The following is a 19,248-nucleotide window of genomic DNA, read 5'->3' as shown; positions in this document are numbered from 1 at the left end:
CGACAGAGTGAGGATGATTCCAGAATACAAGGGAAGGGTGGTTCAGTAGGAGGGAATATTTTAATATAATCCATCATCATAATAGAACTAGGGAGAAAAATGATTATCTTCATACATTCAGAAAAGACACTTGACAAACTTAAGTGTCCGCCAATTAAAAATAAATAGAATACAACTGGATGAATATATCCTTAAGATGGAAAAATACATCCATGCATCTTGGCCCCAAAGTCAGCATCTTACTTGGTGAAGGAGTACCGGAGGGTGTCCTGTTGAATCGGGAGTAGGACAAGGATGCCCCCGGAGCTCTGCTCTTGAACAACTTGGGAGGCATCAGCCAGTGAGTCAGACAAGGCAGAGTAAACAGTGACGTTAAGAATTGGAAAGGAAGAAATAAGGTATCTATCCGAAGGTGGCAGGATTCTATTTTTGGAAAATCTACAAGAAGGAATGAAAAACTATTAGCATGGTAAGCATCAAGTTGAAACATAAACATTAAATAACGAATAGCTTGTATATGTAGAGAGAGGCAAGAGCGAAAAGATCAGAGACTCAAATGTAGAAACAGTGACATTTCAGGAATACCGGAAGAAAAAACCCGAGTGAATGAATTCATTTCTAAATTCAGAGTGTGGAGAGCTTGCCTAACTACGACTCAGAATCCAGATTCAGTAAGGAGAAAGATTGAGAACAATTGACTACATGAAAAAATTTGAAAGGTCTTATGACAAGAGCTCATAAACAAGCTCAAGAGACAGAAGATAACAAAATATTTGCGGTCATATGGTGGAAAAGCGATGAGTACCTTGACGTTATGGAAGTCTTGTAAAAATAGGGGTCAGCAACCCAGTAGGAAAATGGGCAAGAGGTAAGACAGGTCCACAGAAAAAGAAATGCAGATGACTTTGAATGTCTGAAAACACGTTCAGCCTGACACGTAGCACATGTTGGTGGAAGTGAGAGAGAAATCTTTTACCTGTTAGAATCCAGAACCGGACGTCGTCTCTGTTGGAGAGGCCGAGGGGAAGTGCACACTCATGCATTGCAGGTGGGAATGCAAAATGTTACTACCTCTATGAACGGGAATTTTGCAACATCTAGTAAAATCGTTGGGCGTTTCTTTATCCACTAACTTACAATCCCAGCACTAGAAAAGTAACCTACAGTCATGCTGACAAAATGAGAAAAGGTGTCTGCACCACGCTATTTATCGCAGCCCTATTATATATCATAGGTTTAGATCGAGGAGTAGATTTTATGTGTGCTAAGTCCAGATGTGTGCCTATACACAGTCTGCGTACATGTGTCTCTTAGCCTTTTGTGCTGAGAGCCCAGAAGCAGTGACACTTAGTGGCCGTGGGCACACCTGCTACCCAGATCTCAGTTTCTAATAGGATTCTCCAGTAAAAGCAACCAGGGTCCTTTGAAAAGTGGTTGATTCTAGGGCTGTGGCAGAAAATATGTAAGATGAACCTAGGGTATTTTTTGGTCCCAGAAAGTAACAGCATGCTTCTCCCCTCTCCACCCCCCAAAAGATGGAGGCATGTCAAGAGGATACCAGAGGCTCCCAGAGAGCTCCCAGTGGCCAGAGCTGGAGGAATTTAAATAACTAAATAAACAATGATGGGGCGCCTGGCTGGCTCAGTCGGTTAAGTGTCTGCCTGCAGCTCAGGTCATGATTTCAGGGCCCTGGGACCAAGCCCTGCATCGGGCTCCCTACTCAGCGGGGAGTCTGCTTCTCCTTCTCCCTCTGCAGCTCGCCCTGCTTGTTTTCTCTCTCTGTCTCTCAAATAAATAAAATCTTTAAATAATAAAAAAAAAATAATGGTAGTGTTGTACACAACTCAAAGAATAAAGTAAGTATCTGTGAGTCCATACTGCTATGAATGAATGGCAGGGAAGGAACAGTTTTTGCACATGGAAGAATTCTGAGGAATATATGTGGGAGGAATGAGGGAAATAGAGAATTCTCATTAAAACACCATAGTAATCGCTGCAGGCAAATCCATCGATGGGCGCTGAAATTAGACAGAATGTAAGGAGAAACAGAATATTTACATGGCCTCAAAATCTCTTGCCCCAGATATTCACTAGATCACAGAGGGAAAGTAGTAACTGTTTGCTAGAGGTGTCTGGGAAACCCATGCTAACCGTGCGACCGGAGGTTAGCGTCCCTAGTAATAAGTCTCGGTGACACCGAGAAGGGCGTGCCCCCCGCCCCAGGGTATTCTTCGAAGAAGCCTCAAGCTCCGTCTGCTCACGAGAAACCATCAGACGTGTCCAAATGATGTGTCGATGTGTATGGTCCGATACCTGCCCAGGACTCCTCAAGAGTGTCACGCTCACGAGAGACCACGAAAGCCTGAGGAGCTGTCCCTGGTTGGAGGAGACCGTGGAAACTGGGTAACTGAGTGCCCTGGATCCGCCCCTGGGTCCTGAAACGGAAAAAGGACACCAGGGAGAAAGCTGTTAAATCTGGGTGAAGTCTGTGGTTAAGAGTATCGTTCCAGTGTTAATTCTGGGCTTTGATAATTGTACCGCAGTCACGTCAGATGTTACCGTGAGGGAAGCTGCATGAAGCGTATATAGGAACTCTCGGTTTTATCTTCGCAACTCTTCTATAAATCGAAGAATATTTCAAAATAAAATAGTCATAAAGAAGAGGGGGGCATTATATGTGGAGAGGTAGGGCCACGCCAAGATGGAGGGATCAAGAGATGAGCCAGATTTCTCTTAGCATAGCCAGTTGTGCTGATTCGACTCTGAAACCATGGATATATTTTATATAATACTAAAAAAAATTGGAAGTTTAAAAAATGCAAGCCCTAAAAATCAAGAGGAAAGTGAAATAAATGATTCTAACTGATATCAAAGTCGACCATATAACCCATGAAGTGTTCGTGCCAAAAAGGGAACCCGTATCTGATTAAGCTTCTACGTCTACCAACTTGCAGGAAACGCAGTGGACAGGAGAGCACGTCCCGTGATTCCATGGAGGTGCCGTCAGCAAAGTTCAGACTGTTGGGAACTCTGCCGGCAAGCAGCCCACTTTCCCCAACAGAACTATAAGTCAGGGGTCAGAAAGTCAGAACGGAGGGAGAACCTGTACATAAAAGTCTATGAGACATGTCAGTCCATTCTAATACATGGATTCAGTGACTTAAATTTGATTTGAAGGGTCAGTTGTGGGAAATAAGATACTGGAGAGACAAGGACGTGGCCTGGATGTGTGGTCACATGAAGGACGTACTGTTGGGTGTTTGATGTCACGGTGGTGGTGTGCTTGTGTTTTGAGAGGGTTTTATGTTTTGGAGGTACCTTCTAAAATATGTATAGATAAAATGCTATGACTTCTGCATTTGCTTCAAAATATTCCAGGGGCAGGGCATGGAGTGTGTGGGGGGCAGAGGGGAAATAGGACTGGTCGTGAATTGATAATTACTCAAGTTGGGCGATGTGTATACCGAGGGTTCATCACCCTGTTGTGTGTGTTGGAAATTTTCTATAAGAAAATGTAGGGAGTGTGTGCATTGGAGTTTGACAGACTTTGAATCCTGGTGCTGTCTGTATAAATGGCTTGACCGGGAACCATTATTTACTTAACCTCTGTGTTTTCCATCTCTGATCCATCCAGTGAGGCTAAGATACCCAAGAGACATAACACACAAACTGCCGAGCTCCATAGCTAGTCCCTGGTTGGCCCTGGGACCACCAGTAATTGGCAGCCACTGTGATTATCGGTGGTGATGGTGGCGGTGTCGTCATCGACATCACATCCTCATCTGAGGGAAAACATAGTCCTCTGGTGTTCCAAGTTCATACTGCAAGGATTTGCTCTCTCTTAACAGGCATTGGAACGCCAGTTCTAACACCTCGCGTGTCTTGGTCAGTTGGTGCTTTTGTAAGTGCATTTGCTAACGCCCCTCGGCACTGAAGGCTTTGCTTCCTACAGACCCCAGCTCAGTAAGGAGGAGAGCTTCGAACCCAGTGACAATAGTTCACACAAAGTCATGGACTCAACTCCAGAAGTGAGGCAGTAGGGCAGCCAAGAAGCTGGGCTCAGGTGGTTGGTTCCCTGTGGGATGACAAGCTGACAGCCCCATCATTTTGGGCGGTTGTCTGGCTACCCAGAATGCCTTGCAAAGCCCATCCTTCCCACATGTGATTATTATAGATAGTTCGCCCAGGGAGAAAGAAGCCGTTCTGTGTGCGTGCTGTTTTTCACAGGCTAAACATTCCTTGGGCCTAATCAGTGTTGGGCAATTTGTGGCCTAATGGTACTTACAAGAAAGTAGGGTTTTTTTTGTTCATTTATGCATCCATCACATATTTATTGGGTGTCTACTATGTGTCAGGCTGGGAATCTTGAAAGGCACCTGCCCCTTGGCTGTAAAAGAAGAATTACATGGCATTCTGACCTGTGTCCGTTACCGATAAGTGCTTACAGAGCATAACTTCGGCACCTGTAAATTTTGTGTAAAGTCCTCCTTCCTATTCTTCTTTATTGGTGATGTTCATGTTTCCTGCCTTATAGTTCCCTGCACTCCCATCGCTCCCAGAAAGACGGCATTATTCATGCTGATTTCTTGTGACATGCTGAGTTCTGTCCCACCTCTTCTCTCCTGAGGTATGCGGCACCTGTGAATGTCGCTTCAGCCCCTCCTACCCTCCCAACTCCTGATTTTGCAGATAATGTTTCCTGTGGTCCGTTGTCAATCGTCTCCTCCGTATAAAAATGAGAATGGCCGGAATAAGCAGGGTTGACTGACCTATATTACTCAGGACATGTGCTGCCAACTTGACACGGGCCATGTAGTTGGCCGTCCCCCTCCCTTCCACCTGCAGCTCTGCCATGCCCTCCATCTGGTGGCCTGACACCGTGAGGTCCATGACCCGGGGAAGATTAGGATGGCGCAGGCAGTGGCGGGAGGAGACAGTGGCCGTTCGAAGAGCACATATAAGAATCTCTGTGTGTATCTAATCTCTATAATTATGAACAGCACACCCTGGTCCTTAAGGCAAGAATGTGTGGCAGGAAGCTTTCTCCCAAAGCTGCTTGAAAAACGTCTTGGTGGGGCGCCTGGGTGGCACAGCGGTTAAGCGTCTGCCTTCGGCTCAGGGCGTGATCCTGGCGTTATGGGATCGAGCCCCACATCAGGCTCCTCCGCTATGAGCCTGCTTCTTCCTCTCCCACTCCCCCTGCTTGTGTTCCCTCTCTCGCTGGCTGTCTCTATCTCTGTCAAATAAATAAATAAAATCTTTAAAAACGTCTTGGTAATTGCAAAGAGAAGTTTCCATTTTGGAAAGTGTGTTTTTACTGGAGCAGCTGATTTCTCGGGGACACCGGGTAAATGAGGTGTTGCAGACGGTTGCTTGTGCGCGTTTGTTTTGTCCCCATGCGTTATCCTGGGACTTGCGGGTAACAGGTGGTCTTCTAGAAGATCACTCAGATGATCTGTTTTTGTTTAGCCAGCAACAGAAACCCCCGAGGAGCCCTCCACCCAGTATGTGCACATCACAGAAACCGAAGAGGACGTTCAGGGCACGCAGGCAGCTGTGGCCGCACTCCAGGACCTGAGATACACCTCGGAGAGCGGTGAGAGAGGACATGCTGTGGGGCACCTTCCAGCGACCTTCGGGCTGGTCTTCAGTGGGCCTGCTGAATGAATGCACGTGTGAATGCATCATGGCCCTGAGCTGGGCTTCATCCACATCCCTGACCCAGCATTCGAAATGCAGAAGGTCCCATGGTCAGGCTTGGAGGCCTCTGCCTCCTGACAGGAGCCGAGAAGGCTCCGCAGACTCAGAGCTTTGCAGTGGTGCGGCCAGGTCTCCACACATATTCTGAGAGAGGGCTTACCACTCTTCACAGGGGTGGAAGGTGCTTTGCCAGAGTGCTCAGCTGAGTGCCAGAGCTGATCCTGTGGTCTGGGTGTCTGTCCCCATCCCTGGCTTCCCTGTGGGCCTCTCTTCCAGGGGGCTTGTTTCCGCCCCACGGACAGTGGTGGCATGGGCCGGACTGAGGGTACAGCCACTCACCTTGCCAGGGCTGCCCTGCAGAGCCTCGAGCCCAGCCCTGCCTACGTCCCAGTCTTCTGAAAAGCCCCAAAGCAGGATCTTTATGTCAAATGTCATCGTTTTCAAATCTTAGATCAATTTTAAAATCAAACCATTGTGCCACCCCAGCGGTGATTTGGGCCTTATACTTAGAACCGTTTTCTTAGTCCTTGTTAGCACGTGGACGGAGCCCAAGTTAATGCGTGACCGCAGCCTGATTTGCATTCAGAGGAAGGCATTAGGTAGTGGCAGGAGGTAGGAAATCGCCAGTGTTGCCTGGTTCTTGAAGCCCTACAGGTGTAAGCAACCTGAGTAGAACAGTCCTTTGGGCCGGTTACTTGAGGGCTGGGCTCCCTGGGCTGCCGGGCTTGAGGAGAACGGGAGACAGCGCTCCCCATTGCAGCTCGTTAGAGCAGCAAGTTCTGCAGAGGGGAGCGGCCCGGCCGAGGCTGTTAAATGGGGCCCCGAGAGCTGAGGCTCTGTCTGAGTCTGTGCTTCCTCTCTTCGTGTTCGGTGGCTTCAGTGACTGCTCTGCATCCCCCATGCATGCACGCACACACATTCCTTCTGAGGCCTCTCCCGCGTCTCTTCCTGGCTCTTGGGATAAGTCTCAGACCATGCAGCCCATCGAGCCAGGCCCGCCCGCTCTGGGTCCTGGCTCCCGTTGCAGCAGCCCTTTCTACCCTGCCTCTGAGATTGCTCTCCCCCACAGACTGTGCAGGCGCCCCTTCCCCCCAGACCTGCACTGCGGTGTGTGGTCTCTGGGACACCGTCTGTTCCCTTCCCCCGCACGGTGTTTCTGGCCACCTCACCTGTACCTTCAGTGTTCAGATCGCATGTCATCTGCCAGGGACCCACCTGATTTTCTGCGGCGTTCCCCTGATTGCCTCCTGATACGGGACCAACCAGGTGCGGTAATAATTTGCTTACAAATCTGTCTCGTGAGTCCCAGAAGGAGGAGGAGAGAGGGTGTTAGATGAGGCAGATCTTCGTATTCCCGCTGGGAGCCACACTCCTGGTGACAGGCTTGATAAATGGTCACCGAGGGAGTGAGTGCATGAGGAATTAAACCTTACTTAGCTCAGTAAGTTTTTAAGGTAAATGTTTTGTTTAGTCTTTGTTCAGATGTTCAGAGTGGTTGGCTGCAAGGCACAGTTGACACACCTCCCTTGAGACAGAGAGAGAGAGTGAGCAAGGGAGAGTGTGTGTGTGCATGTGCACGTGTGTGTGTATGTGTGTGCAGGGCAACGCCAGGCAACACTCTGAGTATATGCAGGTCACTCCCACGCCATGTACTTAGTCACATGCCGCACCCTACCCGCTACCTAGAACACCTCACGCTCCCCTTCTCCGTCTCTTCCTGAGTGACTCACACGGGAATGTGGCCCACGGAAAGCCAGTCCACGAGGATGCAAACATTGGCGGAGACTTGGTAATATTATGCTAACACAGAGATCGTGCAATAGTTTCCCTTTTGGTGAATTAATGATCAGGGTCAGAGTGCCGTGTTCGGGAGAGTCCCAGATGGTCAAGCAGATGGCGAGAGTGGGCAGGGTATACTCAGTAGCTGCCCTGATGCCGTGGATTCCAGTCATTTGAGATGATTAAAATAGACCCCCAAGCTGGAATTGGTTTGGAATTCTAAAGCCCACTGGTTTTAATAATTGAGACATCGTCGGATGTTTTTTCCCTAACTTGTGTAATTTATTGAGCACACTCTCATTGGCCACCTACCAGGTGTGTGCTCCCAGGACACTAACTTTGCAGGTTAATGTGTTAGTTGGTACTTCTCAGGGGTTCTGTCCGGAGAGGCAGTTTTGGGTCACCAAGTTTGGATTCAGAATATCTGGGCCTGAACTCCGGCTTTGTGCTGTGACTGACCCAGTGACCCCAGGCAAATGTCCTGTCTTTTTTGTGCAGAGGTAACCAGTCTGTGAAATGGGGGTAATACCATCACAATGTCATCTCCTCACACGATTGTTTGGGCTTTTGAGATGTTCTTCTAGAAAGTGCTTTAAAGCCAGAAAGTACCACACAAATTATTCTGCTGTCGAAACGAGGATGGCAGAGAATCTGTGCTTCCCCCGGATGGGCACCACTGCACAGTGGCCGCTCGTAAGGTCTGGTTTTGCACTCGGGGCCCCCCAGCACCGGTGGGCTTACTGGTGTCCTGTTTGCTTCTTCCTTGTAAGGTGACCGCCTTGACCCCACGGCTGTGAACATCCTCCAGCAGATCATCGAGCTGGGCACTGAGGCCCATGACGCCACTGCCGTGGCCTCGGTGGTGGCCATGGCTCCAGGGACAGTGACGGTCGTGAAACAGGTAAGGGCCCTCCCCTGCCCCTTCAGTATCCTCTCTCCGCACCGCCGCACACCCTCTCTCTCTCCTGCCTGTAGGTTGTCAAGGCTGAGTTTCCCTAAGGTGGGATTGGGAAGGAGATTGACTTAGGCTCGTGCATTTTCTTCCTCTGCCTCTGATGATTATGGTAGCATGTCTTCAGTAGCTCCGTAGGCCGAGGTATGTTTTAGGGGAGAGGTACAATATATTTTTTAAAATTCTGGGAACCTTTCATTCATTTCCCTTCAAAGAATCCCAGTGTGAAAATAGCAGATGTGGACACACTTGGACACATCTGTCGTGAAAAGCAGCCCTTGGGTGGGAACTGTGGGAGCAGCCGGAGAAGCTGGGAGGGCTTCTCAGTGGACTGGCCTCGTGAAATATGCAGCATCACCTGGCCGGGGACTGAGCCGATGGGAAGAAAATGATCAGTTTTTGAATAAAGGTTACTTGACTTAATTGTTAGTTAAACTGTTTGGCTCATTTCCTCCCCTGCTATCCCCAGAGACTTCACCAGCTGTTAAAATGCAGGGTGGTTGATGATGAGGTCATCCTTTTTCTCTGTCTGTACCTCTCTCTCTACTATCCCTTGCTTCGTTTAGCCTGGCTTCCACAAATACTTAAAAAAGCATAACAATGGTAAACACGTGGGACTCGGGCAAAGTTCAGGTTCACAGAGAGAGCTGAAATGCAGACCATAGAGTTTTACAGCTGCCCATTCTTGGAGTCATTCATTCAGGAGGTACTTAGTAAGCGCCCACTCCTGTCGGGCAGTGTTTCTGGGGTTCCAGGAGAGAACCAGTGTCTGTTATCACCATGGTCACTCTCCAGTGGGGATAAAAGTAAAACGGAAATGAACAAGTGAGACACAAACGATGTCAAATGGGGAACAGGTGCAGTGGAGGACAGTAAGACAAGGAGAGGGCTTTGGGCCCCGGAGCATGCTTGGGGGATATTTTATAGCAGGTTGTTGGGGGCAGATTGCTGATGTTTGAGCAGAGGGGTGTCTTACAGGAGACATGCAGGTTTGACTGTGCATTTGGTACCAAATTTTATAACAATAAATAAGGAAATGTGGAACCATGAGCTTTGTGAAAGGAGTTGGTTGTCTTGGCACTAACAAAGAAAGGTATTTTCTTAATGTGGCTCTCACATGGGGACCCCTGAATGCTGTGTCCCCGGCAGCATCCCTCTGATGAATCAGAAGTAGGCTTCCCAAGCTGTCTCCTCGACAGTCCCCCCAGGTGTGCCCAGAACACAATGCGAAGTGTGAAATCCAGGCTAAGTTATTCCAGGGGAGTTAGTACATTATGGTTCAACCCTGGACTTCACGATCTGCAGACCAAACTCAGCACGTCTAGATGAATGTTGGGACCGCGTTTCCCCAGTAGTGTGGTTTGTCTCGAGAAGAGCCTGGACAGCAGTGCCACCGTGGGACGTGGTGTCTCAGTCTGCCGTGGCCTGCTGCCCACCGGTTGGGAACAGACTTGTACCCATGCTTTCCTTTGTATTTACTAGACAGCGGTCTTCACATTGTCTTACTAAATCTCTTCCGGAACAGCGCTCCGCGTCATGACATGTGAGTCCTGAGCTGGACCTGACCCGTCAGGAGGGGTCTGATTGGGATGGTGTCAGGAGAATTTTTGCATGCTTCATACCTTCTGGATTCTTTTGAGAATTACAGGAAGGTGCCGGCGCTGGTGATTGCCGCTGCTCAGGGACATGATTCATTGAGCGTCACCGGCAGCGCAGTGAGACAGGAGGTTGCCGGCTTAGGGTACAGCTTCGATGTGCTTTGAGGCATTAGGTTGACAGCACGACATGGGATGAGGCAGATAAACATCCAGTCCGACCAGCGTAAACAGGTACAATGTGCTTGCGGTAACAGAAAACAGTGGGATCCTTTAGAGAATCTTGCGGTTTATTGAAAACACGGGCTAGGAGGAGCATGAGTGTTTAACACGGTCGAGAGCAGCTGCGTTTGGAAATGTTTGCCAAGAGCATGTGTCCTTGTCGTCATCCTGTCTGCCTGGCCTGGCATGTCGCTCACCGGGGCTGCTGGTACCTGATGGATGGGGGATGGATGGATGGATGGATGGATGGACGGACGGACGGACGGACTGGGGGACAGGTAGACAACAAACACCCCCTCCTTTGGCAAAAGAGTTGCACTGTGTGAAGGAATGCCTCTGAATTCAGTTGTCAAATCATTTAAATGTAAAGACAGGTGTGCTTGTTTTTGTTTTTGTTTTTAAAGATTTTATGTATTTATTGAGAGAGAGCACAAGCAGGGGGGAGCAGCAGGCAGAGGAGAGGGGAGGGAGAGAGAGAAACAGGCTCCCCGCTGAGCAGGGAGCCCAGTGTGGGGCTCAGTCCCGAGACCCGAGATCATGACTTGAGCCAAAGGCAGACGCTTAACCGACGGGGCCACTTGACAGCTGTTTTTATTAGATAGATTAGTTTTGATTTTTTTCTTTTAATTAGACTCTGGATTTAGGATTTTTCAGTAGAGGGACTATATCTGCTTAATGAGCGTGCTTAAGGCACTTCAGCGTGAACTCCAGTGCACCTGTTGGCATCGAATGGTGCTCTCCCTTCACTGTGTGGGGGGCACCTTAGTGCTGGGGTTTTCGTCCTGCTCCAGCCCAGAAGAGCGCACGTACTAGTTGCTTCATAAATGTTTATCACATAGGATGAAATGTACTGTGGGTTTCCTGAGTCTCTGATTATATCCTGTAAGACAGTACCGGAAAGAAAAAAAGCAAGAACACCTTGTCATAAAGTACATCGTATATATTGCAGAAAAAGAGGTTTTCACGTTACTACTGGATATCCTTTTGTGAGATCTTTTGAAACTTTCTGGTTTCAGGGTCAAAACAAATTCTAGGTTGTGTATGAATTGATTCTGGATGTTTAAAGATTTCAGGATGTCTTTCCCATGTGAAACAATGGTTATATGCTCTGTTCATAATTTTATTTCTTCCTGATGTATTAATGTTAATTGAAAAGGACCTTTTTTTTTATACGAAAATTTATCAGTGATAATTGAAAGTGATTAATTTTCCAGTCTTTCTGGGTTTTCGGTTTCCAGGATGAAACTAATGGCAGCCCTGTGGGCAGGCTGGGGGTGTTGGAAGCAAAGAGCTGTGAAAAAAATGGTTTCTTAGATTGCTTTCTTCTTACTTTTAAATGAGACGTCGAAAAGACTGCAGCCATAATTCAGGGCATTTAAATTTTCAGTTGGACATAGAACCATGTCCTCAATGATTTCCTGTCACGTCACTTTTCTCAAGTGTCAGCATTAGAAGCAGATTCATGGGGATCGAGCGTTTTGAAGTGTTCGGGAAGACAAGTCCTTACAGGCCCCGCACCAGCCGGGCCCACGGAAACACGAGAGCTTGGAGTGCATCTAATTGTGCATTTGTGAAGACTGGACAGTTTTCATTAAATAAATTGGTTTCTTTCTTTTCTTTTTGTTAAATCTTGCTTTAGGGTTTTATGCAGAGGAAATTTATCTTTGATAAAGAAAACTGCCTTAAGTAGATGAAGTGTAAGACCTACCAGCACAGGAAGATACATCATAAGCATCTCTGAGTCAAAGTTAGTTATTCTAAAGGAAAAGACAAATACAGCCACCATCACCATCCTGGCTCATGGCTTATGTGCCTCTTTGCTGTTCTATGGATTAAAATTTATTTTCGAGACAACAAGTAACATTTTCTGTACTGGTCTGCATCATTTCCTTCGCAGACTTTACCGCCCCTCACTCCCTGCGTGCTCCCTCCTGGGCACCCTCGCTCTCCCTCCGTGGCAGCTGCAACAAATGCCCCCAAACTTGGTGGCTCAAAACCACACAGATTTATTATCTAATAGTCACGGAGATCCGAAGTCTAAAATGAATTTCAAACTGAGCTAAAATCAAGGTGTCGACGGCTGCATTCCTTCTGGGAACGATTCCTTTCTTGAATTTTCCAGCTTTTAGAGGCCCCTGGCGTCCCTTGACTCAGGTTCCCTTCCCTCCGTCTTCAGGGCCGGTGAGGGCAGGGCGAGCTCTCTCACACCCCAGCGCTCTGGCCTCTGCTTCTTCGCCTTCTCTCAGCCGGACCCTCCGGTCTCATAAGGACCCTCGTGATTCCATGATGCCCACCTGGATAATCTGGGATAATCTCCCCATCTCAAGCTTCTTAGTCTCATCTACAGAGTTCCCTTCCTCGTGCAAGGTAACATGCTCGAATTCTGCGGATTCGGACACGGGCGTCTTGGGGGCGGGGGGCCGTTACTCTGCTTGTCACACTGGGTTCTGGGGTTAAGACAGGTCCTGCTCTCAAGAGGCAGGTCTCCCAGTATGGGAAATTATTTACTCTTTTATTCAGCAAACTACCCCTGAGCTGCTTCTACCAGCCAGGCGCTGTTCTTGGCTCTCAGGATAGTTCAGTGCACGAGAAAGATGAACGACCTGCCTGTATTGAGGGCGGTCGCTAATCCACACATACGATAAATAACATGCTGCGTTAGAGGGGGAAGGGGAGACATGACCCAGTGGAACCAGTCAAGACCTTAAACAGGCAGCTTTAACTGGGAATAGTGTAGGCTTTGGGGAGGTCGGCCAGTGCCCCAAGGGTTCTGTGGGAGTACCAGGGGGCTGCCCAACTTGAACCTGGGTCTGGGATGGGGGCACGTGTTGGGCAGGGAGGGCTTCATGTATGGCGAGGTGCCTGAATGGAGTCCTGCAGGGAAGCTGGGAGTTGGGTGGGGGCAGGGTTCCAGGCAGAGGTGGGAGCAGGAGCTCCTCCAGGAGCTGGTGCTGAGTGCTGGCTGACTGGAGACGGGGAGGTGGCAGATGACGCCCCCACTTCAGTTAAATGATGGGCCCTGTTGTAACCACCAAGTGGTGACAGGAGTCGTAGCCCAAAAGGCACCTTAGTCTGGTCTCTGCCTTCACTGCCCCTTCCCACTGCTCAGAGGCCAGTGGGGAAAGGAGGAGTCCAGATAGCGCACAGGTTCCTGTCACTTCTCAGCCAGATGACCTTTCGCTGTGGGCTTCTTGACCTATGTTACCCTCTTAAAGGCATGTTGGCATTTTTAAGAAATTACAGTTTCTGGGTTCTTCCATTTAGTCACAGAACCCAGGTAGAGAATCTGTGCTGAGCATTCCTGCTATTGGATTTCCAGCAGAACAGCTTGTCCTCCCCGAGACTGTCATTGACACTGGGCACAGCCCCAGAGCCTGGGGCCACCATGCCAGCAGGGGCACCTTGCCCCTTTCTTCTGTGCTTGTCTGTGAAGAGTAAGGAGACTTTATAATCACCCAGCATCTTCCTTTTACAAAGGTCAGGATGATTGAACAGGTGGTTTTTATGATGTGGGTCTTCTTGAGTTAAAGTAAAGTGTGTTTTTTATTATTGCTGAGGGTGACTCCTAAACATCAGTTGGGAGAGCTGGGTGCATTGTGGGGTGTCAGCCTCTGGGGGTGAGGGAGGATCTGTCTGGGAGAAGATCCCTGAGCTGCAGGTGGGAGTTGAGGTGTGTTATTCATTGATCTGTTTGCTTTTGAAAACCAGTAGCCTTTCAGTCCATATGCCGTGTGTAAACTGGCTAGGGCATTTCCCTGCGTACAGGGACCCACCTGTCCTAGGGTTAGTCCAGGTGAGGCTGTCCAGTGGCGTGCACTTTGCCGTGCTCGCCTCTCTGTGACTCAGTTACCGTTTCTACTCTGCTGAGACCTGATGAGAAAGCATGTAGTATTAGCTTCGTCCAGAGAAACAGAACCAATGGTGTGTGTGTGTGTGTGTGTGTGTGCATATATATACATGTATACAGAGATTTATTACAAGGAGTTGACTCACCAACTATGGAGGCTGACAAGTCCTGAGATCTACAGTCTGTAAATTGGAGACAGTGTAGTTCATCTGAGTCTGAAGGCCAGAGAAGCAGGAGAGCTGATAGTCCAGTCTGAAAGCCAGAAGCCTCAAAACCCAGGAGGAGCTGACCTTGTAACTGGAGTCCAAAGGTAGGGGGAAAACAAGCAAACTACCCAATGCCCCATCTCCAAGGTCAGCAGGCAGGAGGAATTCCCTCATTCAGGGAGAGTCAGCCTTTTTGTTCTGTTCACGCTTTGACTGGTTGATTGAGGCCCACCCACATTAGGAAGGGCAGTCTGTTTTACTCAGTCCTTTAATTTAAATGTTAATTCCATCTGGAAACACCCTCACAGAAACCACCCACGATAACGTTTGGCCCAGTATCTGGGCACCCCGTGGCCCAGGCACGTTGACACATGAAATTAACCATCGCACATGTCCGTGTGTATTTCAGAGTGAAGGCCTCTTTGTCAGTGAAAGGTCATTGTTTACTCCAGGTAGTTATTTACGGAAATAACCAGTTGTCATAGCGATGACTTTGATATAGAGATTTCAGGGAGATTTGGCAACTTCTGGAAAGCATATGCATTTCAGTAGATATGTATTTCTCTCACAGTTGGTATTTCAGTTGAAGGTTCCAGAATGAGCTCTAGTCTGCAGGTTCTTGAGGGGGCCATGGTTGAGAAGAGGCTGGCAGGACCACATCGACCCCAGGAGTCCTCTGCTGAGCACCAACACTCCACTTGAGTCCCCAGGCCAAGAGCAACTAGATGGTTCTTACTGCATCTCCTCCCATTGTGTGACTATTTCACTGGTGACTATGATTAGTGGTTCTTTGTTGGCAGGACTGTATCTCTGTCCACACCAAGCATCTTGCTTACAGCCCAGGAGTCATGCTCTGGGGCTGGTGGGTGGTGCACCCACTCCTTACTCCTGGGTCTCTGCAACCCTGGAGTAGTCTTTCTTCTGTTCATTATTTTCCCTTGTTGTGCTGGACGCGTCCAAGCTGTCAGCCTCCGCCCCAGTGGCCGGGAACAGCTGAAAGGAGCAACGGACACGGTCTCAGACCTGCAGGCACCCTGCCCACTTCCCCTACGCAGGCCTTTGGCCTGGCATGGTGCAGAATTGTGCTGCCATAATCTTGTTCAGAATCCAAATGCTCTGACCACATGCTATAACTGCTGATTTAAGAAACAAACGTAGAAATTCCAGATTTGCCCAAAGCAGTCCCCCTTCTCCCAGATGCTTCCGCACGCCCTTTGGCATTTCTGGGCAGGTCCCCTGGGGTGGTTGGCGCTGGAGAGTGAAGCTGATGTGTCAGCCAGGAGGAGAGGAACACGCCGAGCCTCCACGGGCTCAGTGCATAGTGCTTCGTCCGAGAGGCAATTTTGGGAGCAGTTCTTGCTGTAGGACATGTGTTGGTTGCCAGCCAGCACTAGAATTGCTCTTTGTTATTTGCAGTTCATTATTTTTGCAAGGAAATGCAGCCCATAGCTACGGCCGACGACGAGCACCGCTCGCCTGTTTGCAAGGAAGCGCAGGTCCAGCCTGTCCTGTTTTGAATCGAAGGCCCGGAGTCCTCTGGTCTCCCGACGCCCTGTCGTGCTGTCCACGTGTACCAGGGCGTCTGGTGGGAGGGGATGCTCTGCAGGAGGCACTTCTCCAGAGCAGCCTCTGGAAGGAGACGCCTCGTGCCCCGTGTTCCTGCTGGAGGGGAGGATGGGAGGGCGATCTGGCTGCGACATCTGTCACCCATTGATTGCCAGGGTTGATTCGGCCAATGTGGCTGGCTAGGCGGGTGTCCCCTTCCTCCCTCACCGCTCCATGTGCGTCCCTCCTGAAGCTGCACGCTCGGTCGAAGAGGACGACCTTCCCCGATAGAGGAGGACTGTTCTTCGGTCAAGGATATATGAGTAGCTACGCTCCCCTGCTAGAACTTCCAAACAAGCTCTCAAGGTCCTGCTGGAGGGGAGCCCGGAATTGGCCTCCTCTGGGGCGGATGTTGAGCCTTTCATAATAGTTGGGGTAAAATTCAGGGGAGGGGAATTTGGAAGTGACTTACGTGAGACTTCAAAATCTATTTTCAGTGCTTTAACAACGGTCACTGCATTCTGTTAATTTGATCGTTGAAACGCACGGCAAGAGACTGATTGCAGGATCGCATTGGCGCGGGAGCCTCTTGCCATCCTTGGGAGGTCACAGAAGGTATCGGCTATCTGCGTTATCTTTGTTATAAAGCGGGACTGAGTTGAGATCTCTCCTCTTCCCCTCCCCCGCCAAAGGGACCAGGAGAAGCCCTTCCTAGTTTGTTATCCATTTAAGTTCAAATAATTGGTGAGTTAGTGGATTTTTCTTGTTCCAGTAGGAGGCGCTTTTTAACTCCTGCGGTGAGCAGACCTTTCCCTGAATTCAGCACCGCCGCCCACCCCACATGGTGGGAATAACCAGAGAGCCTCTCCCACTTTCCTCTGCTCTCCTCTCCCCTTCGGAACCCCGTTTGTCTTCAGATCGCTTGCCTGAGTGCTTGAGACATTTTAAGAGCGGAGTTTCCTTCTTCTGCGTTGCAGTGAAACCCTGGCATGTTCAGTTGTCTTGTTGGTTCTCCTTTCCCATCGTGGTGGTTTTGCCATTGTTGTGGTTTACGTAAGGTATCTTTCCAGAAGGTCAGGAATAGGTATATATAATTTTAAACGGATGGTAAGTGTAGCTGCTTGTGTCCTGTGGTAGGAACGTTGCATCTGGGCCGTGCTTACTGGTTCTGTAGGGGAATTACAATGATGAGGGATTCAAATGCCTTTGGAAGACCCATGCAAGGGAGTCCTAGGTTTTTCATAGGCGATCACGTCCGTTGTGTGGTTGCAGGGGCCGAGAGCATATGTGTCCACCAGAGGATCTAACACCAGACTGAGGATCTAACACCAGACTCTGTTAGGACACTGATCGATGCCTCCAATCCAGATAGACATCTTTTATCTTTTATTCCCAGTTCTTTTGAGCGTTATCTTGGCAGTGGTTTACTCTCCCTTGTCACTTAACGCCAACTCTTGTCCTTTGTAAGCCTTCCATGGTGTTCCCTTAGCCATTTGAATGTCTTCTGTTTGAAATAAAACTTTGGGAGACCTCGTTTTCTGCTATGATTTCTGGTGGCTGATAGGAAAAATTGCATCCTCATTCTCATCTCTCTTATTACTTGCTGAGCTCCTTTATCCCCTGGTAGTGATGGAAAATTCCACTTCTTTGTGAAATTTTAAAGTAAAAATAAGTGCCATGATCTCCCTCTGGCCATGTGGGAAATTGTCTGAAAAAATAGTGGATAAAGGTTTCCCGATTTCATTCCGGCCCTCGTGTTCATTTAGAGTGTCTTTAGCAGGCCTGGAGAGGTCATGCTTTTGAACTTCTCTTCTCTTTTCTCTTCCTTTCCCTAAGCCCCGATTTTCCTACCATTGAGCGCCAGGAAGCTGCAGCTTGGTTGGAGCTATTTGCAGGATCCCACTTTATTTGAGTTTCAATACTGTTGAGGTGATTGCTGTTTGCTGGGTGCCCATTTTCTGGGCCACAGCCTGGGCTGGGGCAGGTGGGTTTGATGTGACTCCTCCCGTCTCTGCCGCTTGCCCTGGCCGGCTGAGATCACTCGCTCTGTCTCAGGTTTGCAGCAGAGGCGGGGCTGCGAGAACTCTGATACGGGGGAGCCAGGGCTGGGGGCCCCACCTGAAGGAGATGTGGTCCTGGCCTTCCTGGAGCGTGTCCCAGGGCAGTGCTGCCACCAGCTGGGTCTGCTTTTCATTCCCACTGGAGCAGTGGCCTCCATCCTGCTCAGAGGAGCTCCCCAAAACAAGCACTCGGGACCTCACAGCCCTCCCTCCCCAGCTCTTTCAGCTTCCCCATCCTTCGAGTGCACACTCTCCACCCCAGTGCTCAGGCCGAAACCTGGGGGTCCGCGTTACCCCCACATGTGATTGTCAGCACGTCCTCCCCTTGCTGTGGGATCTCCCCCCACAACACACCTCACATGTCCCCATGTCCCAAAGCTGCCACCTCCATCGGAGCAGCTGCTTCTCCGGATGTGGTCCCCGGACCAGTGGCTTCAGGGAGCTTGTTAGAAACACAGAGGCTCTAGTGGCTGCACCCCAGACCTCCCAAGTCAGACTGCACGTTACCCCTGTCCATGGTCCCCCTTGATTCGTGTGCGTGGCAGAGTCTGAGAAGCTCTCCCCACGCTGGTTTACAGACCTTCTCTTCACTTGTCTCCTTCCCTCCACTCGTGCTGCTCTCAGATCCAGTTTCCACATAGCGCAGAGCGAGCTGTTCAAAATGTAAACCAGATTCCAGCATCCCTCACTTAAAACCCTCTAGTAATGTAGGAAGTTTCCAGGAAACTGGGAACAGGACCTCACTGTGGCCTCCCCATAGCAGCCTGGCCCTCCTGCCTCGCTCCACCCCCTTGCTTATTTTGCACCTGCCCACTGGGCTGCCTTCTGATCCTCTGTTCCCACCATCATTCTCTCTGCCCAGAACGCTCATCACCTTCCTCTGCGAGGCTCACTTTCTGTTGTTCGGTGTCGGCTGCAAGGCCACACTCTCAGCCCTCTCTGACCTCTCAAGTCCACATCGGGACTTCTCCGGGGCCTGTGGACACGCTGAGCCCTTCTTCTCTGATTGTGTCATTAGATGGTGCAGTTGGCTGTGAGGTGGGAAGAGTAGCCAGGTGGGCCTCGTCTAGTCCCTGGAGCCCCGGAAAGCGGAGAACTTCCTCACCTGATGGCAGACTTCCGTGAGATTAGAGGCGGAAGGATTTGGTCTTTGCACCTTCAGCCACTCCCTGTGTGGCCATTGGTTTTAATGAGCACCATCCAATGCAGATGAGAAGTGAAGGGCAGTTCATATCGGCAGGCCAGCAGCACCGCATGGTGTGGGACTCTGGTCAGAGTACAGCCCCACTCTCCCCGAGCCCCCCCCCCCATTTGATGCCTTTGATGCAGAGGGCAAAGGTGT

General features: G+C 49.6%; 1 protein-coding gene across 3 annotated transcripts in view; it reads left to right on the top strand.

The window, feature by feature from the left end:
- The window catches only part of ZFAT (zinc finger and AT-hook domain containing), a 284,368-nt gene that overhangs the window by 242,872 nt on the left and 22,248 nt on the right, over positions 1-19,248 (top strand). For all 3 annotated transcript variants that reach the window (XM_057308065.1, XM_057308067.1, XM_057308066.1), the window contains 2 exons: positions 5,470-5,596; positions 8,250-8,380. In XM_057308065.1, the coding sequence (XP_057164048.1) occupies positions 5,470-5,596; positions 8,250-8,380 (258 nt within the window). The remainder of the gene's footprint in view (positions 1-5,469; positions 5,597-8,249; positions 8,381-19,248) is intronic.

The sequence above is a fragment of the Ursus arctos genome, unplaced genomic scaffold (genome assembly GCF_023065955.2).
Source record: "Ursus arctos isolate Adak ecotype North America unplaced genomic scaffold, UrsArc2.0 scaffold_6, whole genome shotgun sequence".
Lineage (NCBI taxonomy): Eukaryota > Metazoa > Chordata > Mammalia > Carnivora > Ursidae > Ursus > Ursus arctos.
Note: the sequence above shows the minus strand (reverse complement) of the source record. Positions and strands in the feature narration are given on the sequence as shown.